Source organism: Triticum aestivum, chromosome 4B, assembly GCF_018294505.1.
Source record: "Triticum aestivum cultivar Chinese Spring chromosome 4B, IWGSC CS RefSeq v2.1, whole genome shotgun sequence".
Lineage (NCBI taxonomy): Eukaryota > Viridiplantae > Streptophyta > Magnoliopsida > Poales > Poaceae > Triticum > Triticum aestivum.
In genome coordinates, this window is record NC_057804.1 from 26,795,275 (window position 1) to 26,817,193 (window position 21,919).

Consider the following 21,919-nt stretch of genomic DNA (forward strand, 5'->3'; position numbering starts at 1 on the left):
TCTCAGATCCGGAAGCAAAAGTAATTGTTTCTAGAAACGGGTCCTTTCTCGAGGAAAAGTTTCTCTCGAAAGAATTGAGTGGGAGGATGGTGGAGACTTGATGAGGTTATTGAACCATCACTTCAACCGGCGTGTAGCAGGGCACAGGAAGTTGTTCCTGTGGCACCTACACCAATTGAAGTGGAAGCTGATGATAGTGATCATGAAACTTTGGATCAAGTCACTACCGAACCTCGTAGGTCGACAAGGACGCGTACTGCTTCGGAGTGGTACGGTAATCCTGTCTTGGAGGTCATGTTGCTAGACAACAATGAACCTACGAGCTATGGAGAAGCAATGGTGGGCCCGGATCCCGACAAATGGCTCGAGGCCATATAATCTGAGAGAGGATCCATGCATGAAAACAAAGTATAGACTTTGGAAGAACTACTTGATGGTCGTAAGGCTGTTGTGTACAGATGGATTTTAAAAGAAAGACGGACAATGATGGTGAGTATCACCATTAAGAAAGCTCGACTTGTCGTTAAGATGTTTTCTGACAAGTTTAAGGAGTTGACTGTGATGAGACTTTGTCATTCGTAGCGATGCTAAGAGTCTGTTGGAATTATATTAGCAATTACTGCATGATTTATGAAATCTTGCAGATAGGATGTCAAAACATTGTTTCCTTGACGATATTCTTGAGGAAAGGTTGTATGTGATACAACCAAAAGGTTTTGTAAATCCTGAAAGATGCTAACAAGTATGCAAAGCTCCAGCAATCCTTCTAAGGACTGGAGTAAGCATCTCGGAGTTGGAATATACGCTTTGATGAGATGATCAAAGATTTTGGGTTTATACAAAGTTTATGAGAAACTTGTATTTCCAATGAAGTGAGTGGGAGCACTATAGCATTTCTGATGAGTATATGTTGTTGACATGTTGTTGATCGGAAATGATGTAGAATTTCTGGAAAGCATATAGGGTTATTTGAAAAGTGTTTTTCAATGGAAAACCTGGATTAAGCTACTTGAACATTGAGCATTAAGATCTATAAGGATAGATCAAAACGCTTAATAGTATTTTCAAATGAATACATACCGTGACAAGATTTTGAAGGAGTTCAAAATAGATCAGCAAAGGAGTTCTTGGCTGTGTTACATGGTGTGAGTATTGAGTAAGACTCAAGACATGACCACGGCAGAAGAGAGAGAAAGGACGAAGGTCGTCCCCTATGCTTCAGACGTAGGCTCTATAGTATGCTATGTTGTGTATCGCACCGGAAGTGTGCCTTGCCATAAGTCAGTCAAGGGGTACAAGAGTGATCCAGGAATGGATCACAGGACAACGGTCAAACTTATCCTTAGTAACTAGTGGACTAAGGAATTTTCTTGATTATGGGGGTGGTAAAAGAGTTCGTCGTAAAGGGTTACACTGATGCAAACTTTGACACTAATCCGGATTATTCTGAGTAGTAAACCAGATTCATATAGTAGAACAGTTATTTGGAATAGCTCCAAATAGAGTGTGGTAGCTGCATCTAGGAGATGACATAGAGAATTTGCAAAACACACACGGACCTGAAAGGTTCAGATCTATTGACTAATAACCTCTCTCACAAGCGAGATATGATCAAACCCCATGGGTGTCGATTCATTACAATCACATGGTGATGTGAACTAGATTATTGACTCTAGTGAAAGTGGGAGATTGTTGGAAATATGCCCTAGAGGCAATAATAAAATGGTTATTATTGTATTTCCTTGTTCATGATAATTGTCTATTATTCATGCTATAATTGTATTGACCGGAAACCGCAATACATGTGTGAATACATAGAACACAACATGTCCCTAGTGAGCCTCTAGTTGACTAGCTCATTGATCAACAGATGGTCATGGTTTCCTGACCATGGTCATTGGATGTCATTGATAACGGGATCACATCATTAGAAGAATGATGTGATGGACAAGACCCAATCCTAAGCCTAGCACAAGATCATGTAGTTCGTATGCTAAAGCTTTTCTAAATGTCAAGTATATTTTCCATAGACCATGAGATTGTGCAACTCCCTGACACCGTAGGAATGCTTTGGGTGTGCCAAACGTCACAACGTAACCGTGTGGCTATAAAGGTGCACTACGGGTATCTCCGAAAGTGTCTGTTGGGTTGGCACGAATCGAGACTGGGATTTGTCACTCCGTGTGACATCATCATAATGTGCACAATGTGATCAAGGAGTTGATCGCGGGATGATGTGTTACGGAACGAGTAAAGAGACTTGCCGGTAACGATATTGAACAAGGTATCGGGATACCAACGACCGAATCTCGGGCAAGTACTATACCACTAGACAAAGGGAATTGTATACGGGAATGATTGAATCCTTGACATCGTGGTTCATCCGATGAGATCATCGTGAAACATGTTGGAGCCAACATGGGTATCCAGATCCCGCTGTTGGTTATTGGCCGGAGAGTTGTCTCGGTCATGTCTGCATGGTTCCCGAACCCGTAGGGTCTACACACTTAAGGTTCGATGATGCTAGGGTTATAAAGGAAGTTTGTATGTGGTTACCGAATGTTGTTCGGAGTCCCGGATGAGATCCCGGACGTCACGAGGAGTTCCGAAATCCGGAGGTAAAGATTTATATATGGGAAGTCCTGTTTTGGTCACCGGAAAAGTTTCGGGTGCTATCGGTAACGTACCGGGACCACCGGGAGGGTCCCGGGGGTCCACCAGGTGGGGCCACCGGCCCCAGAGGGCTGCGTGGGCCAAGTGTGGGAGGGGACCAGCCCCAGGTGGGCTGGTGCGCCCCCCCCACCAGGGCCCAAGGCGCCTAGGGTTGAAAACCCTAGGGGAGGGGGCGCCTCCACCTTGCTTGGGGGGCAAGGCACCCCTGCTGGCCGCTGCCCCTCCCCTCTAGATGGGATCTGGAGGGGGCCGAGCCCCTCTCCCCTTCCCCTATAAATAGTGGGGGTTTTGGGGCTGCCAAACACATGAGTTTTTCCTCTCCCTGGCGCAGCCCTACCCCTCTCCCTCCTCATCTCTTGCAGTGCTTGGCGAAGCCCTGCTGGAGTGCCATGCTCCTCCATCACCACCACGCTGTTGTGCTGCTGCTGGACAGAGTCTTCCCCAACCTCTCCCTCTCTCCTTGCTGGATCAAGGCGTGGGAGATGTCACCGGGCTACACGTGTGTTGAATGCGGAGGTGCCGTCCGTTCGACACTAGGATCTTCGGTGATTTGGATCACGACGAGTACGACTCCCTCAACCCCGTTCTCTTGAATGCTTCCGCTTAGCGATCTACAAGGGTATGTAGATGCACTCCCCTCTCTCTCGTTGCTAGTCTCTCCATAGATAGATCTTGGTGACACGTAGGAAAATTTTGAATTTCTGCTATGTTCCCCAACAATAATACCCCTACTCCTGCTCTGCGGGGTCTCCGCATGATCACTAGATCAACAAGAAGCTACAAGAGACTCCTTGAGCTGTTCGGTGGGAGGAGGAAGAAGGGCAAGGCTAGCTCTCTTCTCTCCCTACGATAGTGTCTGAAACTCTATGAGATCAACCCTTTGCATGGGTGCCCCGGGGGGTTTATATAGGTCTACCCCCCGGGGGTACAATGGTAATCCGGCTGGGCGCGGGCCCTAGTTGTCAGTGTCTATGGCCGCCGGCTTCTCCGCCGGCCGCTGGGGCCCGCCGACTGCCGGCTCATTGGTCGACAGGCCAGCCCCACCGCTTGGGGGTCTTGTCGGGGGTTGGTTACTGTTGCCTCGCCTCTGATGACGAGGCCTTTGTCGAGGTAAACATGGCTACAATGCCGCTGCCTTGCGGGCTCTCACTGTAGCCTTACCTTGTCTTGTCTATTTAATGGTGCACACGCCCCGAGGAGGGGAGCAAGCCGGCCATAGGAAGCCGGCCATGCCTCAGGCCGGCTTGGGGAGGCAAGGCCGCCTTCGGGCGTCTCTCTGACCGAAGGGGCCCGCCGCCTGCGGGCCGTACTGGCAGCCCGTCGTGGAGGGCGTCATGATCAACATGACAACAGTGCCACGCCGGACGGGTGATGGCTGTCCCGTACGGCGTACTGTAGCCATGCATGTTCCCGAATTCGGGGTTGGCAGGGTCCACTGTTGCCATGCCATGTCCCATCATCGTTATGGGGTGCAGACTTTTAGGGCACGGCCCTGGCCGCTTGCCAGGGGTCGGCCTCTTGGAGTCGGTCTGCTTGGGCCGGCCTCTTGGAGTCGGTCTTCTTGGGCCGGCTTCTTGGAGTCGGCCCTATCATGGCATTCTCCAAGAGAGTTTAGGGTTGGGCCACCTTCCGGTAGTCGGCCTGTGAGACAGCCAGACGGAGGAAGGCGGCCCCGCATCTTGGGTGCTCCAAGGCTTGATCGGCCTGTTGTTTTTTCTAAGGGCCTGCCGGCTAGGCTACCCGTGGTCATTTACTCCAACAGTAGTCCCCGAAGCTGGTTGGGCTTTGTGGCTGAAATGGGAATCGAGAAGCTCAGTCAGCTTCCTATCCCGAAGAGCCGGTAGCTAGGAGTCGGCTTCTCTTATGCGTGCCTTCTCGGCGAAGTCTCTTCGAAATCTGAAGGCGGGAACCAGCTGGCGCACTAGCCAGGCTACGGGCTGGCCGCCCGCTACCTGCGCGCCACATGGCACCCTTCGGCTGGAAGGGCCTGCCAGCCCACGCACGTGACGGGACGCCGCTACATACCGGGGCCCGCCACTTCCACGCCTCGGCCCGTGCGCGGATCTTTTGCGGCCCGAACTGACCACACGTCTTCTGACGGCGATTTCCACTCGCTGTAAAGGCGCAATAATCGCGGGACGTGGGGGAGTGGGCGCAGTTAATCCCACACCCCCCCCCCGCGTCTCGCCTCCTCGGCTTCGCCGCACGAGGCTATAAGTAGGGTCGGGGAGGGGGAGCGGCAGTCGTTCGCACGCTCGCCCTCGCTCCGCCATCACCTTCTTCTTCTTCCTCTCCATCGCCGCAGCGGCTCTCCACGACGCCACCATTCCGCCATTTTTCTTAGCGTGCCGCAGTCTTGCCGCCGCCGCACCACGTGCTCTCCGTCGCCGCGCTTTCCGTCGCCTTCCCGTCCTCATGGCTCTAACGTTGAGCTCCTAGGACGGCTCTAATGTCCGCGACGACCACATCGACTTCCTCCGCAAGACGTGGCGGTTGCCGGGCGAAGATCTCGTGCGGGTTCGTCTTGCGCTGGCGAGGGAAATTTCGCCGGCGCCGGAGGAGGGTGAGCGAGTAATCTTCTACTTGCATTGCCTGCGCGGCGTCGGCCTTCCCGCGAGCGGCTTCTTCTGCTCGTTTCTTGAATTTTATCATCTTCACCCGCACCACCTCACTCCAAACACGGTGGTGCTGCTGTCGGCCTTCATCACCTTGTGCGAAGGTTTCCTCGGCGTCCTCCCCACCATCGAACTTTGGGGGGAGTTCTTCCAGTCCAAGCTCGGTACGGTCGTCGCGGGCGTGCCGGCTCCATGCGGCGCCTTCATCGCCATCCGGAGATCGGCAGCCGACAACCCGTTTCCGCCCATCGCGCTGATCCAGCCGGTGAAGCTCTGGCAGAAATCCTATTTTATGTGAAGAACGCCGCTCCGCAGGGCGACTACGTTAACCTACCGGCTTACGTAGCCGGCCCGCCGGCTGGGAGGCAGCCCTCGTGGTCCTACCAGGCCAGGTCGCTGACGCCGGCTGGGGCTGGTGCCGTTGACCGGCTTCGGGTGCTGATCCAGTCGGAGCGCCTGACTGGGTCCGACTTGATAGCCGCCTTCGTGGAGCGCCGGGTGCTCCCGCTCCAAGGCCGCCCTCATCTGATTTGCCAGATGAGCGGCCGCTTCGACCCAAGCCGGTTGAGCACCAAAGAGATGCCTCATGACGAGGTATCTTACATGGTGAACTACATCGCCAACTGCAAGCTCACCGAGGAGTGGCAGTACGGCAAGGAGCCATATTCTCGCGCCAACCCCTCGCCTATGGTAAGCCTTCCTTCTTTTCTTCTTTTCTTGTTACCGAGTTCTCTTTGGCCGGCTTCTGACCAGTCGGCTTGTTTTTAATCAGAACCCCCTCCTTCATCCATCGGCCGGGACCGCGGGGGCGGAACGCGAGTTCGCTCCCGACCGTGTGGCGGACGACCCTAATGACCCCGACTTGGAGGCGGCCGCCTTGGACGACGACGCCGTGGGGGGAGGCGGTGATGCAGGCGGCTCCGGGTTCACCGCCGGTTTCAATGACTGGCCTGATGATGACGAGGCCGAGCCTACTCCGCGCCGCCAGCCGGCATCCGACCATCAAGGCGTCGGCCCTTCAGGCGGGCCGGCCGCACGGGGCGGCGCACAGAAACGTCGGGCAGCGCCGAGTCTCTTCGGCAGTCGGCCGAAGAAGTCCAAGGGTTCCGCGGCGGCGACCAAGCGGGATGAGGCGGCCGCGAAGGCGGCCCGCTTCCGCAAGGTGGTGAAGCAGCTGCAGGCGGTTTCGGCATAAGTGTTGATTCTTGCACACCTTTCTTTCTTTTCTTCAGTCGGCGCTCTTCTAAGCCTTTTCTTGTTTTATCAACCAGGGCTCCGCTCTCTCTTGAGCGGACTACAGCTGCCTCCATAGTCGGAGGGGCGGGAGGATCTTCAAGTTCCCGCCGCGTAGATCCCCGTGCTGAGCTCCAAGCGGCGACGGAGCGGAACGCGCGGGAGGCGCGAGGGGAGTGGGAGGCGGAGGAGCAGAGGGCAGCCGTCGCCGAGGTGGCTCAGGAGACGACGGCGGAGTCGGCTGAGGCACAGGCCAACACGGCGGCCAAGGCCCAGGCAGAGGCCGCGACCGCAGAGAGGGCGGCGGAGGCCCTGCATAGCCAGCCTCCGCAACTTGTCATCCCCCTCCGCACCGTGGCCCCCAAAATCCCGGTGCCCCCGCCAGAGGAAGCCAGCCGTGACCAGCCGATGATGAAGAGGGAGGGGGGCGACGTAGTCGTCCCGGAGGGAGAGGCGGTACCGCCACCGTTGGCCGGGACAGGCCAAGGCGGCCAGCCCGAGGCGCCGCCTGAGTAGCCGGCTGGAGGCGAGCCGACTGCGAGGGCAGATCTTGTGGTCTTGTCGCTGACTCGTCGGCGCGCGGGGAGGGCGGCGTCAGAGCCGGACCCGCAGAGGGCCGCGGGCTCCAGCCCGTTGTCCCATGACCTGGAGACGGCCAGCGTTAGCTCGCCAGGGTGGACGCGGGCGGTGGGACGGCCGCGCTGAATCTGGCAGTGCAGGATGTCCGGAGCCGGCTTCAGTCTCAGGCCACCGCTCTGAAGCAGTGTACCCAAGAGTTCCTTGCAACGCGGTCGGTCATTCGGGTGAGTCTTCTTACTCTTGATTTCTTCCATGGGGTGCGTCAGCGCACCCACTGGGTGTAGTCCCCGAGTTCCAAGTCGGCTGCTGAGCAGGCAGCTTGGAACTTCTCAGAAGACTTTGATTTAATGATTTTCTCTTGTTTGCACCTTCGTCCTATTTGCAGGACTATCACAACCTCCACGCCGCTACCTTCAACTCCCAGGCCCGGGAGATGAATCAGAAGACCGTCGATCTGACGGAAATCCGGAGTGAGTGCTTTTGTTTTTTATCTCATGTGGGGGCGCGCCAGCGCACCCACTGGGTGTAGTCCCCGAGATTCGGGCCGACTGCCGAGCAGTCGGGTCGGATCTTTCCTGACGACTTCTTCCTTAACTTCTTCTTCTCCAAATCGGCAGGAGCCAATGCCGACTTGAGGCAGCAGCTAGGCGTGGCCCAGACCGCCCTTTGCACTAGGAAGGGCGAGCTCAGTGCCTTGGTTCAGGAGCATGATCGCCTGGCCAAGAAACTGGCCGACCAAGAGGAGAACCACAAGGCGGCCCTGAAGACGGCGCAGGACAGCGAGGCCACCCTCAAAGCCGAGTATGAGACCGAGGCGGCGAGCTGGGCCGAGGCGAGGCAGGCTCTGAGCGAAGGCTACAGCCGGATTAAAGATTTGATTGACGGTAGGCCGCCCTCTTCTTCGTTCCTTTGCTCGTCCTTATAATTTGGTTTATCTTCTGATTTATTCTATTTCTTTCTTCTTTGTGAAGAATACTTCCCCGGCTACTCCGTTGCCGCCAACCAAGCCATCGAAGCTCATCGTGAGGCCCGGCGGCAGGCTGGGGTTGAGATCGCACCGGACGCCAACCGGTCGCTTGAGGAGCAGCTTCTGGCGATCCAAGCCCGCCTCCAGCCGGCCTACCGCATGCTCCGCCGTCTTCAGCGTGCTGGAGCGCAGGTGCTGGCCGCCCTCTGGCCCAGCGAGGTGATTCCCCGCACCCCCAGCCGGATTGCCGACTGGCTGGAGGTAGCAGTCAGCCGCCTCGAGGCCTGGAAGGCTTCAGCAACTCGGTCTGGCGCTCGACGGGTGCTAGAGTTCGTCCGGGCTTGGTATCTTGGGCTGAACTTGGACCAGCGCGCACCTGGCGGCAGGAGGCTGACAAGGAGCTGGAGGCGGTGCGGTCGGCTATCATCCAACGTGCATCGGCGATCGCCGACTTCACCGACACCAGGGCCTTTGCTCTTGAGGTAAACGAAGACGGCATCGCTCAATCGGAGGAATGGTTCGGGCTGAACCCGGCCGACGGTGAAGACTCGGCGGAGGAGATCGACTCCAGCGACGAGGGCGAAGAGGAGGAGGAGGAAGACGGTGAAGACATTGTGCAGGATGGTGAAGCAGCCAGCCAGCTTCAGCCTGATTGTGCCTCCAGCAACGAGGCGCGTGCGAATGCACCGCCTGCCGCAGGTGACGATCAAGCCGAGACTCGCCGGCCGGCCACTCCTCCAGCCGACACCGCCGTCTCCACCGATCTGCCCGATGCCCCAGTTGCTCCCTTGGCCTGACTCGCCGTCTTTACTTTCCTGCTCGTTACTCCTTGAACAACTTTTTATTAACTTTGCGCAGTTCCACCCACTGGGGGTGTATTCAAACTTTGTCGAATGCCGGCCTTTCGAAGGCCTTTTGTGTAAATATAATTATGCATGTGCATGGTTTCCATTCCTACTTGCTTTTTATCTTTTGGCTGTTTTCCTTTGCCGCCCTCCCTTGGTCGCCGCCTTCCCAGCCGGACAGCTGCTCTGCAGTCTGTGGCCGGGTAAGGAATTGGCCGTCTGGGAGGGCAAGTACTCGAGCTTTCTTAGATTGTAGCAGAGTAAGAAGGGAAGCCGGCCAGCCGGCTGCTTCGACAGCCGGTTGGCGGGGGGGAGGGGAGCCGACTTGCGTTATGTAAGTTCGTTAGTCCTTAGCCGTTTTTCATGTGGGCCTCCTTTTCCGCCTTTGGCTCTTGCTAGTCGGACAGCCGATTCTTCGAGCTGCGACTTTCACAAGAGAGGGCTTGGGTGCCGGCACATTACTTGTCTGACTGCAGGTAGAACTTGGACATAACTCAAGGCGGCAAGTCCCTGGGCCGACTAGTCGAACCCGGTGCCGGACGAAAAAATGAATGTAGTGGCATAACCATGGGTATGATACCCATCACCCATTGATAAAAGAGGGTAGTCCCCGAGTACTCCTCGGGGTGGCCGTTGTCTCGTACTTAATACAAAAGGTAGCGTGGTACATACTGCATTTTAACTGTAAAATCTTCAGAGAAGATTGGCGTTCCATGGTCGCTCCGACTCCTTGCCGGAATCATCTCTCTTGCGTGCCTTCGGCTTCTGCGCGTCGATCAGGTAGTAGGAGTCGTTGCCTAGGGCCCAGCTGATGACAAAGGGGCCTACCCAAGGGGCCGAGAGCTTGTGCTGGCCGGCTGTTCGCTGGATCAGCCGGAGCACAAGATCACCCTCTTGGAAGGATCTCGGCTTGACCTTCTGGCTGTGGTAACGGCGTAGACCCTGCTGGTAGATGGCGGACCGGCTGAGGGCTAACAGCCGGCCTTCTTCCAGCAAGTCGACGCCGTCTTCTCGTGCTTCCTTGGCCTCCGCCTCCGTGTACATGGTGCCAAAAGCCTAAGCTTGGGGGAGTACGTATTTCTCACCGACTTTACATTCATCTTCACACACTAGTCGTCGGTGCTCATACCCTTTCATTGTATTATCCATGTTAGTTTAAATCTCTTTTTCTAGTTTTCATCTTGTGTGTTTGATAAACCTTGAGAAAAACCAAAAAAATAGTTGGTTTAATTTCCTTGCTTGTAATAGAAATTAAAATGAAAACCCAAAAAGATTTCTCGTTCTTCTTTTACTTTTTGGGATCTTTCCCATGTAAATAGTTTTATTTTCTTTTCTTTCTTTTGAGGGTCGAGAAGACCATATTGAAAATGCTTAGTGGCTCTCATATGCATGATTGATTATTTATATTTAGAGCCCATATTACTTGTCTTCTCTCTTGAGTTGAATGCTTGCAGATTCCAGCTTAGTCCAATGCACGTGCACTCTTATTATTATAACTTCGTTCGGTCGTGCGAGTGAAAGGCAATAATGATGAAATATGATGGACTTATTGGGATGAGAAAAGCTGGTATGAACTCGACCTCTCTTGTTTTTGTAAATATGATGATTCATCGTTCCTGAGTCAGCTATTATGAAGTAAACATATTTGCAATCACATTTAGAGATTATAGTTTCTTGTGCCATGCTTGATTAGCTATGAGTCATAATGGTTTACCTTGCGTGCCAACATGCTATTAGAATGATTATGATGTGATATGATGGGATGGTATCCTCCTTTGAATGAATTGAGTGACTCGACTTGGCACATGTTCACGCATGTAGTTGAATCAAATCAACATAGCCTTCACGATATTTATGTTCATGGTGGATTATATCCTACTCATGCTTGTATCCCGTATGAATTAATTTTAATGCATGCTTACAACTTTTGTCGCTCTCTCAGTTGGTCGCTTCCCAGTCTTTTGCTAGCCTTCACCTATACTAAGCGGGAATACTGCTTGTGCATCCAAACTCCTTAAATCCCAAAGTTGTTCCATATGAGTCCCCTATACCTTCCTATATGCGGTATCTACCTGCCGTTCCAAGTAAATTTGTATGTGCCAAACTCCAAACCTTCAAATGAAATTATGTTTTGTATGCTCGAGCAGCTCATGTTACAACTAGTGCTGCCTATATCTTTCATGCTAGGTGTGTTATTCTCAGAGGAGTGGACTCCGCTCCTCATTCACGAGAAAGGGCCGGTAACCGGGATGCCCAGTCCCATGATCCAAAAAGATCAAAGCAAATCAAAATAATTAAATAAAACTCCCCCAGGGCTGTTGTATGTTGGAGGCACTCGTTGTTTCGAGCAAGCCATGGATTGATGCTTGTTGGTGGTTGGGGGAGTATAAAACTTTACCATTCTGTTTGTGAACTGCCTATAATGCATGTAGTATGAAAGATACAGCCATCTCATGGGTGTTGCATTGACAGCAAAAGTATGCCGCTCAAAATGTTATTCAATCTCTATTTTAAAATCGAGCTCTGGCACCTCTACAAACCCATGCTTCCCTCTGCGAAGGGCCTATCTATTTACTTTTATGTTGAGTCATCACCCTTCTTATTAAAGCACCAGCTGGAGAGCACACTGTCATTTGCATTCATTATTACTGGTTTATATTGGGTATGACTTGACTAGATCTCTTTTACCATGAATTATAATGTTTAGTCAGTCCTTGATCTTTAAAGGTGCTCTGCATTTATGTTTTGCCATCTCAGAAAGGGCTAGCGAGATACCATTTTGTTATATCATGTTATGATTATTTTGAGAAAGTGTTGTCATCCGAGTTTTATTATTATGACTCGCTAGCTGATTATGCTATTGATATGAGTAATTGTGAGACCTATGTGTTATTGTGAGTATGGTTAGTTCATAATATTTGCTGAAACTTGAATGCTGGCTTTTCATGTTTACAACAACAAGAGCAAACAGAGTTTGTAAAAGTTTTTCTTTATCACTTTCAGTTTGTCAACTGAATTGCTTGAGGACAAGCAAAGGTTTAAGCTTGGGGGAGTTGATACGTCTCCAACGTATCTACTTTTCCAAACACGTTTGCCCTTGTTTTGGACTCTAACTTGCATGATTTGAATGAAACTCACCCGGACTGACGCTATTTTCAGCAGAACTGCCATGATGTTGTTTTATGTGTAGAAAAGAAAAGTTCTCGGCATGTCCTGGAAATCCACGGAGGCACTTTTCAGAATTAATAAGAATTTTTGGTGAAAGAATCAAGGCTAGGGGGCCCACGACTGTCCACGAGACAGGGGGCGCCCCCCCCTCCCGAGGGGCGCGCCCTCCTATCTCGTGGGCCCCCCGGACCTCCTCCGACCTCAACTCCAACTTCATATATACCGTCTCGGGGAGAAAAAATCAAGGAGAAAGTTTCATCGCGTTTCACGACACGGAGCCGCCGCCAAGCCCTAATCTCTCTCGGGAGGGCTGATTTGGAGTCCGTTTGGGGCTCCGGAGAGAGGGATTCGTCGTCGTCGTCGTCATCATCAACCATCCTCCATCACCAATTTCATGATGCTCACCGCCGTGCGTGAGTAATTCCATCGTAGGCTTGCTAGACGGTGATGGGTTGGATGAGATTTACCATGTAATCAAGTTAGTTTTGTTAGGGTTTGATCCCTAGTATCCACTATGTTCTGAGATTGATGTTGCTATGACTTTGCTATGCTTAATGCTTGTCACTAGGGCCTGAGTGCCATGATTTCAGATCTGAACCTATTATGTTTTCATGAATATATGTGTGTTCTTGATCCTATCTTGCAAGTCTATAGTCACCTATTATGTGTTATGATCCGACAACCCCGAAGTGACAATAATCGGGATACTTCTTGGTGATGACCGTAGTTTGAGGAGTTCATGTATTCACTATGTGTTAATGATTTGGTCCGGTTCTCTATTAAAAGCAGGCCTTAATATCCCTTAGTTTCCACTAGGACCCCGCTGCCACGGGAGGGTAGGACAAAAGATGTCATGCAAGTTCTTTTCTATAAGCACGTGTGACTATTTACGGAATACATGCCTACATTACATTGATGAATTGAAGCTAGTTCTATATCACCCTATGTTATAACTATTGCATGAGGAATCGCATCCGACATAATTATCCATCACTGATCCATTGCCTATGAGCTTTTCACATATTGTTCTTCGCTTATTTATTTTTCCGTTGCTACTGTTACAACTACTACAAAAACCCAAAAACATTTACCTTTTCTGTTGCTACTGTTACCATTATTATCATACCACTCTTGCTACTAAATACTTTGCTGCAGATACTAAGTTATCCAGGTGTGGTTGAATTGACAACTCAACTGCTAATACTCAAGAATATTCTTTGGCTCCCCTTGTGTCGAATCAATAAATTTGGGTTGTACTTCACCCTCGGAAGCTGTTGCGATCCCCTACACTTGTGGGTTATCAGGCTCGCTGGAGACGTGGAGTTGGTCGAGGAGGCTGACGAGGCAGCTCTCGGGGCAGCCTGTGCCCGCATCGGATGCGGGCCCGTCGGAGATGCGAGCCTCGCCAAGAAGATCCGGCGAGGCAGCTCACTGCGCAGGCGTCGTCGACGCTTTGCAGCGCGTCGGGGCAAGCGCCATCGGGCGTGCCGGGCTGGCTACGCTCGCTGGGGAGGAAAAGGGTTCCCGTCCAGTGCAGGTCTCCGGACGACGGTGCACCTGGCCCCACGGTGGGCGCCAAATGTCGGGTGGTAGGTGCGACATATGCCAACGGATGGCTTATCATTGTGGGAGCCAGTAAGACATCGTCGATGCCTGGAAACAGGATGAGGTGAAGACATGCACGCTGGCGGATCTTACCCAGGTTGGGGGCTCTCCGTGGAGATAATACCCCTACTCCTGCTCTGCGGGGTCTCCGCATGATCACTAGATCAACAAGAAGCTACAAGAGGCTCCTTGAGCTGTTCGGTGGGAGGAGGAAGAAGGGCAAGGCTAGCTCTCTTCTCTCCCTACGGTAGTGTCTGAAACTCTATGAGATCAACCCTTTGCATGGGTGCCCCGGGGGGTTTATATAGGCCTACCCCCCGGTGGTACAATGGTAATCCGGCTGGGCGCGGGCCCTAGCCGTCAGTGTCTATGGCCGCCGTCTTCTCCGCCGGCCGCTCGGGCCCGCCGACTGGTCGGTCCCGCCGGCTGCCGGCTCATTGGTCGACAGGCCGACCCCACCACTTGGGGGTCTTGTCGGGGGCTGGTTACTGTTGCCTCGCCTCTGATGACGAGGGCTTTGTCGAGGTAAGCATGGCTACAGTGCCGCCGCCTTGCGGGCTCTCACTGTAGCCTTACCTCGTCTTGTCTCTTTAATGGTGCACGCGCCCCGAGGAGGGGAGCAAGCCGGCCATAGGAAGCCGGCCATGCCTCAGGCCGGCTGGGGGAGGCAAGGCCACCTTCGGGCGTCTCTCTGACCGAAGGGGCCGGCCGCCTGCGGGCTGTACTGGCAGCCCATCGTGGAGGGCGTCATGATCAACATGGCAACAGTGCCACGCCGGACGGGTGATGGTTGTCCCGTACGGCGTACTGTAGCCATGCATGTTCCGGGATTCGGGGGTGGCAGGGTCCACTATTGCCACGCCCTGTCCCATCATCATTATGGGGATGCAGACTTTTAGGGCACGGCCCTGGCCGCTTGCCAGGGGCCGGCCTCTTGGAGTCGGTCTTCTTGGGCCGGCTTCTTGGAGTCAGCCCTATCATGGCGTTCTTCAAGAGAGTTTAGGGCTGGGCCGCCTTCCGGTAGTTGGCCTGTGAGACAGCCGGCCGGAGGAAGGCGGCCCCGCGTCTTGGGTGCTCCAAGGCTCGATCGGCCTGTTGTTTTTTCTAAGGGCCAAAGGGAGCCGGCTAGGCTACCCGTGATCATTTACTCCAACAACTATATAACTTCTTCCGTTTGGTGCATCTTGTTTTTTAATGCCTCGAGTCATGGATCAAAGATAGTGCAACCCCGCTTGACGGGGGAGGGGCGAAGGGTATTGACAAATGTTTTGTACATGCTATTTTTGCCATGAATTCCACGAATGCCATTTCATGATGTGCAAGCATTGAAAACATTTGTTGAAGTTTGTCATAAAAAAATTCAGTTTTTTTTTGGATTTTACTGTTCACTCGAGCTCAAACTGAAAGGACACTTTCGCTATGAGACTAAGGTGGGACTAAACTCTCTACCCATGTCACTACACCACAAAAAGAGCCCTCTGAGATTATCCCAAAAATAATTGATTTTTTTAGGGGTAACGGCAGGAGCTCTGCCAATTCATCATAGGGGGGGGGGGGGGGGGGGGGACTGTACATGCTGTCATCGATCGGGAAAAAACAAAGAGGAAAGAAAACCTAGATAACAAAAGCAATTACTCACATGCCCAAGGGCCTCAATGTCAGCATGAATTCACACAAAAATCTCATGAACCGTAGATTTGTCCTTCTGAAAAATCTTGAGGTTCCTCTCCTTCCAAATTTGCCAAGCCACATAGGCCGCCATTGACACCATCCTCCACTGTTGATGGCCAAGGAAAATAATTGATTCACGCGGGGCCAAAGCCCATCAATGATTCTACTGGCACGTTGTGGGGTAGCATGGTCTTCTCATTGTCGGTCGACACATTGGCGCAGCCCCGCGACCTGAAAGCTCCATCATGGAATCCGACCTTGGAGGGTGGTCAATTTGTTTGGCCATTTAGATATCCGTCTGGTGCATCATAACAATGCACACAACCGTAATTCATGAGATCGCTGTGCCCGAGCAGTTGAGCGAGTTCGTTTGAAGCATGGGGGGAGGTACCTAAGTGGCAAAACTCATGGTTAATCGAATGAGACCACGGTATCAGGTGCTAGTAAGCAGTCCTGCTAAATTATATCCGACTCGAAACACTATTTGATCGATCGAAAAAGCCCGTGTTAAAACTCAGGAACGCAAGCTCGAATAGCTCCGCCTCTAACGGAGGTCATGTTGGTGCTCCCTCCATTTCAATGAAAAGGCGTAGTAGAAGTACTACCATACATTCAATGATCACTGGATATCTCATCATACCAGCATTTGATTCACCACCGTTTGTCTTTCTGCTCGTATATTCTTATAAAAGATTTATTTTATTGAACTTCAAATATGCAATTCCCCACATTACATCGCAGATCGCACCCCGACTGTATCTCTCATAGTTTGTACCTCTCATAGTCTCATATCTCTTTTTCTACCAAGAAAAGTGCAAATATTTTTTGCCAACCATACGTAGTAAATTTCAGCAAAAGGCATGGAAGCAACTCGCGTTCGAACTCTGGACTTGGAAGTCACTCACACCTCGGCGACGGGGAGCAGGCCGAGCTCCCGGACCACCCCGGCCGCGCCGCGGAGCTGCCCGCCGACGCCGTCGACACAGACGGGGATCTCCTGGAACAGCGACGCCGGCACGTCCTCCGTGATGAAGCCGGCGCGGAACTCGATCACCCCGCGCTCCAGGTGCGCGGTCATGCTGGTGATGGAGACCCAGATGAAGAGCTTCTTGGCCATGACGCCGGAGAGGTTGGTGATGGCGCCGTGGGAGATGGTGCCGCTGAGGTTCTTGTCGAAGTAGACGTAGTGGTCGCCGAACCAGGCGTAGCAGCTGCTGGCGAGCTCGATCTGGTAGTCGCCGGTGGCGTTTTCGAAGGTGTAGGACTTGACCGAGTCCGGGAGGAGGCCCTTGGGGAGGCCGTACTCCAGGAGGACGTCGTTCGCCACGCCGTGCAGCATGGCGCCGCTGCCGTCGGCGCATGCAGCCTGTGCGATCGGCGCGGCTGTCGCGGCCACGGCGAGGACGAGGAGGATGGTCATTGGAGACATGGCCGTCGTCGTTCGGGTTTGGGAGTCTGGCTATTGGTCTGCCTTTCCGTGGGAATTCCGGTGGGTTTTATAGATGATCTCGTGCGATGGGATCGCGAGCGTGATCGGTCATGTGGGCGTATTCAAATCTTGGTACCACAGCATGCTATCACCACCGTTCACGATCACCACCGTTCACAACTACCCGGAGTTATGAAATTTTGTCACTGTTTCTCTCTCTCTCTCTCTCTCTGTCTGATAACGATGGATGGACAGGACAATATTACGCAATTTTATTTCCGTGACCACGCAATAATAACAGGTTGTTGAAAGAACCAATCATGCATATAGTAGTACTCGTAGTATATCTCATAAACTTTTGTGGACTATCATTAAGCATGCATTAGAAAATCGACGTGTTTAGCAAATCAATTTCAGTACATTGTACTAACAAACATTTTTTAGAAAAACCCCACCATGTATTAATTAACTTAAGATGTCCGTACAATCATTCGTAACAAACTTTGCCACGCAGGGCGAAACGGAATGAAAAAGAAAACCATCAGATCTATTATCAAAACTAAACTTTGCAATATCATGAGCCACCATATTAGCCCTCCTGTTGATCTTAGAAATCTGTAAATTCACCAACAACTTTGCGACATCTACAGCTTTCTTCTTTAGATCAACAAGGGATGATCTGTCCACAGTCTCTTCCAGAAACGGAGGCCACAAAGGAACAATTAGTTTCTAAAATGACAGGCATGTCTAGTGTCATACCAATATATAGGCCGGACAAGGCCGCTCTAAGTTCCGCTTCCTCGACGCTATAGCAAGCACCAATATAATCCCAGGAGGAAAGGATCACTTGTCCACAGTGATTTCTAACAACCACCTCCACGCTCGCAGCTTCAATGGCCTCCACAGAACTTGCGTCGACATTAATCTTGTAGAAGTCTGGGGTGGGTGGCCTCCAAGGAACAACCTTCATCACAATGGTATTGGTTGGCTAAAGTTCCAGCTCCACTTGCTTCTGTTTACTGCATATCTCCACCTGCATTTTAGCATGACAAGACGAGAAAAATGCCCAATAATTTTTGACAAAACTCACCGAGGCTGATATGGATTCCATTCCCCTACCAAAGATCAAATCATTCCTCAAGTGTCAAGCTCTCCAGAACATGAATATAGTTTGCTCGCGTACATGCGAAGATAATTGATCCAATAAAATAAGGAACCAGTCCGGTCCAGAATATTTGAAGGTCTCCTCCGCTGGTAATTTCCACACTTCCTTCAATGCCATACGGAACACACGAGCCTTGGGACAAACCACCAACGCGTGAAAAATACACTCATCGTCAATACCACATATTGATCATGTATCTAGAGTAGCTTGATGATGTTTAACCCTATTGAGTTGAACCGCCAAACTATTAGAATCAGCCCTCCAGGCAAAAATTCTAATTTTTTGAGGGACATTAGCATTCCAAATAATATTCCAGAGCCTCCTATCCCCATTTATGGCATCACTGGAATTGCCAGAATCAATCCTCGGTTCCTTAAGATTCAGAGCCAGTCTATATGCACTCTTCACCGAGAACAAGCCACTTTTCTCGTGGTGCCAAGCAATAATATCTCCCTCTCCCACTTGAAGAATACGCAGCTTTCTTGTCCTATATATCATCGCGAAAAGAAATTGCGATCATTAGATTAAAATCAACTATGCATCATATTTCATACATCGATTGCATCGTCCACCCTTTGCTTCATCTTGACATTGTTGTGGAATTGCGGTGGACATTGCCTCCTTTATCTAGACACACACAAAAATTGTCCAACAGTATCACATTTACTCCCCGTTTGTATATTATCGACAACATTGCCCTATTTAAATTTTTCTGTCACTTTTCATCTAAGTCGTTACATCATGTCAAGATTTACCACATTTAACAATTTACTTCGATTATGGCTGGCTAGGCCCACTTGTCATGCCGACATGGTCGGTGACTTGGGTGCCAACTAGGAAAAGCAATATGTATAGGATTGTCCGCCAACTAGGAAGCACAATCCGTATAGGATTGTCCTCCCTACCCGCACGACCATACATGCATCCCCGCCCCTAAGCCAAACCCACTCTGTGAGGCTAGGAGTGGTGAGTCGGGGATGAACAAAGATGCCACGAGGAGGAGCGATGTGATGAAGAGCTCCCTGGCAACCACTGCCGGATTTGCCACAATTTGTAGGCTAGCTTTCACGAGTACTAAGGACACACCTAGTTGGTTCACGCTTTTGAGTTGGAATAAGGATCACCAACCACATCAGCCTTACAAGTATACCCAGTCGGTCAGAATTGAAACATATTGTTCAACTAGGTTAAACTTCACAAAATATAACAACTTTGGGGTAAAATGTGGCAGAGAAATTTAAATGTGGTAAAGACTCACAAATATACAAACATTGGACAGAAAGTGGCATTCACTAAAAAAACATTTGGTTACCCAAACATTTGTTCGGATATCATTATCAGAAAACATATTATGATCACCAAATAAAATGGAACAAACAAACTTAAGTGGAGTCTGGCAAGTGGCTCCGATGACCGGCTCGCACCGAAGCTTAAGAAAAAAGCACATGAGATCTGTTAGAGAATATTGTTCCCGTAGCTATCTCCAACTCACCGTAGCTATCTCCAACTCCTTTCCTTACTTGTTCTACTCAAACTCCTTGTACTCTTCCTTGTACGCCAAGGCTTGGCTTCGGCCCATATCAATATATACAGACCGCGGCTCCCCTCGAGGGAGTAGGAACGCTTATTATCTTTCATGGTAATCAGAGCCACCTCTTCTCCTACATCTAGCCACAGATCAAAACCCTAGAACCACATATCATCGTCTCCATGGCTTCTTCAGCCGGCGTCGCCCTCAACCTCGGTTCGCCGCCATCTGAGAAGCTAGCAAGAGGAAACTTCATCCTCTGGAAGACCCAGGTGCTCCCAGCCCTGCAAGGTGCGCAGGTAACCGGGCTCCTGGACAACTCTGACGCTGCTCCGCCCAAGACTGTGGAGATCACGAAGGCGGACAAGACGACGGCCCTAAAGCCGAACCCTCTATACGGGCCCTGGATCGCCAAAGACCAGCAGGTCCTGTCATATCTTCTCAACTCCATGTCTCCAGAAATCCTTGCGCAAGTCGTCGGGAAGGACTCCACCTATGAGCTCTGGACGACGGTGAACAATCTCTTCGCCTCGCAATCACAGTCCTGGATCACCAATCTGAGGATAGCAATCACCAACACCAAGAAGGGCACAATGTCGAGCTCGGCGTATATGGCGAAGATGAAAAGCCTTGGGGATGAACTAGCTGACGCTGGTCGTCCCGTCTCTGATCTGGAGATGGTGGACTACATACTGGCAGGACTCGACCGCGATTACGACTCCGTGCTGGCGGCGATCGGCGCTGTCAAAAACACAATCATCGTCGATGACCTCTTTGCTCAGATCTTCACCTTTGATCAGAGGATGGAGATGCTGGGAGACTCGTCCTCAGGCGGGTTTCATTCTTCTGCCAACGCCGTCTACAGAGGCCGCGGCCAGTCCCGTGGCAGACCCCGCGGGTGAGGAGGAAGAGGGCACGGCCGCGGTGACCACGCTGACCGCCGGCCTTCTCCTGCAAATAGAGGCGGCGGATTCAGAGGATGCCCTCGACAGCAACAGCAACAGCAGGTACGCGAGCAGCAGCATGACTATCCTGAGTGCCAGATATGCTACAGACATCATCCAGGAGGTGCACGTGTCTGCTGGTGGCGCTTTGAAGAGAATGATCAAGAAGAAAAGGAGGTGCATGCCGTCTCCTACGGCGTGGACACCAATTGGTACGCCGACAGTGCAGCAACAAATCACATTACAGGTGAACTTGACAAGTTGACAATACGGGAGAAATACAACGGAGGCGACCAAATTCGCACGGCAAGCGGTTCTGGTATGAATATCACCCACATTGGTAGTTCAATTGTTAAAAACCCCATGAAAAAATTGCACCTTAAAGATGTCTTGCATGTTCCTCAAACTTCAAAAAATCTTGTTTCTTTTCATCGATTCACCCTTGATAACAATGTTCTTATAGAATTCTATCCTTACTTTTTCTTGGTTAAGGATTTGAGAACAAGGAGAATCATTCTTAGAGGACGGTGCGTGGGAGGCCTCTATCCACTCATATCATCATCATCATCTTCGTGGTCCAATAAACAAGCAAACATTGTCACCAAGCCATCATCATCAAGGTGTTATAGTCGATTAGGTCATCCATCTTCAGTCATAGTTAAATATGTTCTTAGCAAAAATAAACTCTCTTATGAGAATAGTGTTGAGTCAGTTTGTGATCCATGTCAACAAGCAAAAAGTCATCAATTACCCTACCCCATCTCTACTAGTGTGTCTACTGCTCCTCTACAACTTATATTTTCAGATGTATGGGGGCCAGCCCCTACTTCAGTTGGGAGATTTTCTTACTATGTAAGCTTTATTGATGACTATAGTAAATTTACTTGAATTTACTTGTTAAAGAAACGGTCTGATGTATTCCAAGTCTTCATCAATTTCCAAAATCTTGTTGAACACAAACTGAACTCCAAGATCATTGCTATGCAAAGTGACTGGGGTGGTGAATATGAAAAATTGAACTCTTTGTTCCAAAAACTTGGTATTTCACATCATGTTTCTTGCCCTCATGCTCACCAACAAAACGGATCTGCTGAAAGAAAGCACCGTCACATAGTTGATATGGGGCTAGCATTGCTAGCAAATGCATCCATGCCACTCAAATTCTGGGATGAAGCATTCTTAACTGCCACATATCTTATCAATTTGCTTCCAAGTAAAGTCATCAAATTTGAAACACCCATTACACGACTCCTTGGTGTCACACCCAACTACACATCTCTTCGTGTTTTCGGTTGTGCATGTTGGCCCAACCTTAGACGCTACAACACACGCAAACTCGCTTTTCGCTCAAAAAAGTGTGTCTTCTTAGGCTATAGTCCCATGCATAAAGGAGTTAAATGTCTAGATGTTCCTACTGGTAGGGTCTACATATCCAGAGATGTTGTTTTCGATGAGTCTGTGTTTCCTTTTGCTTCCCTTCATCCCAATGTCGGTGCA

The 21,919-nt window shown here is 50.9% G+C and overlaps 1 protein-coding gene across 1 annotated transcript; it reads right to left on the reverse strand.

Moving 5' to 3' along the window:
- Positions 1-16,036: 16,036 nt before the first annotated feature.
- Positions 16,037-16,838, reverse strand: LOC123094286 (uncharacterized). Its single transcript, XM_044516328.1, has one exon. It carries the CDS (start codon positions 16,783-16,785, stop codon positions 16,258-16,260), a length of 528 nt encoding a protein of 175 aa, XP_044372263.1. The 5' UTR covers positions 16,786-16,838; the 3' UTR covers positions 16,037-16,257.
- Between the last annotated feature and the right edge of the window lie 5,081 nt (positions 16,839-21,919).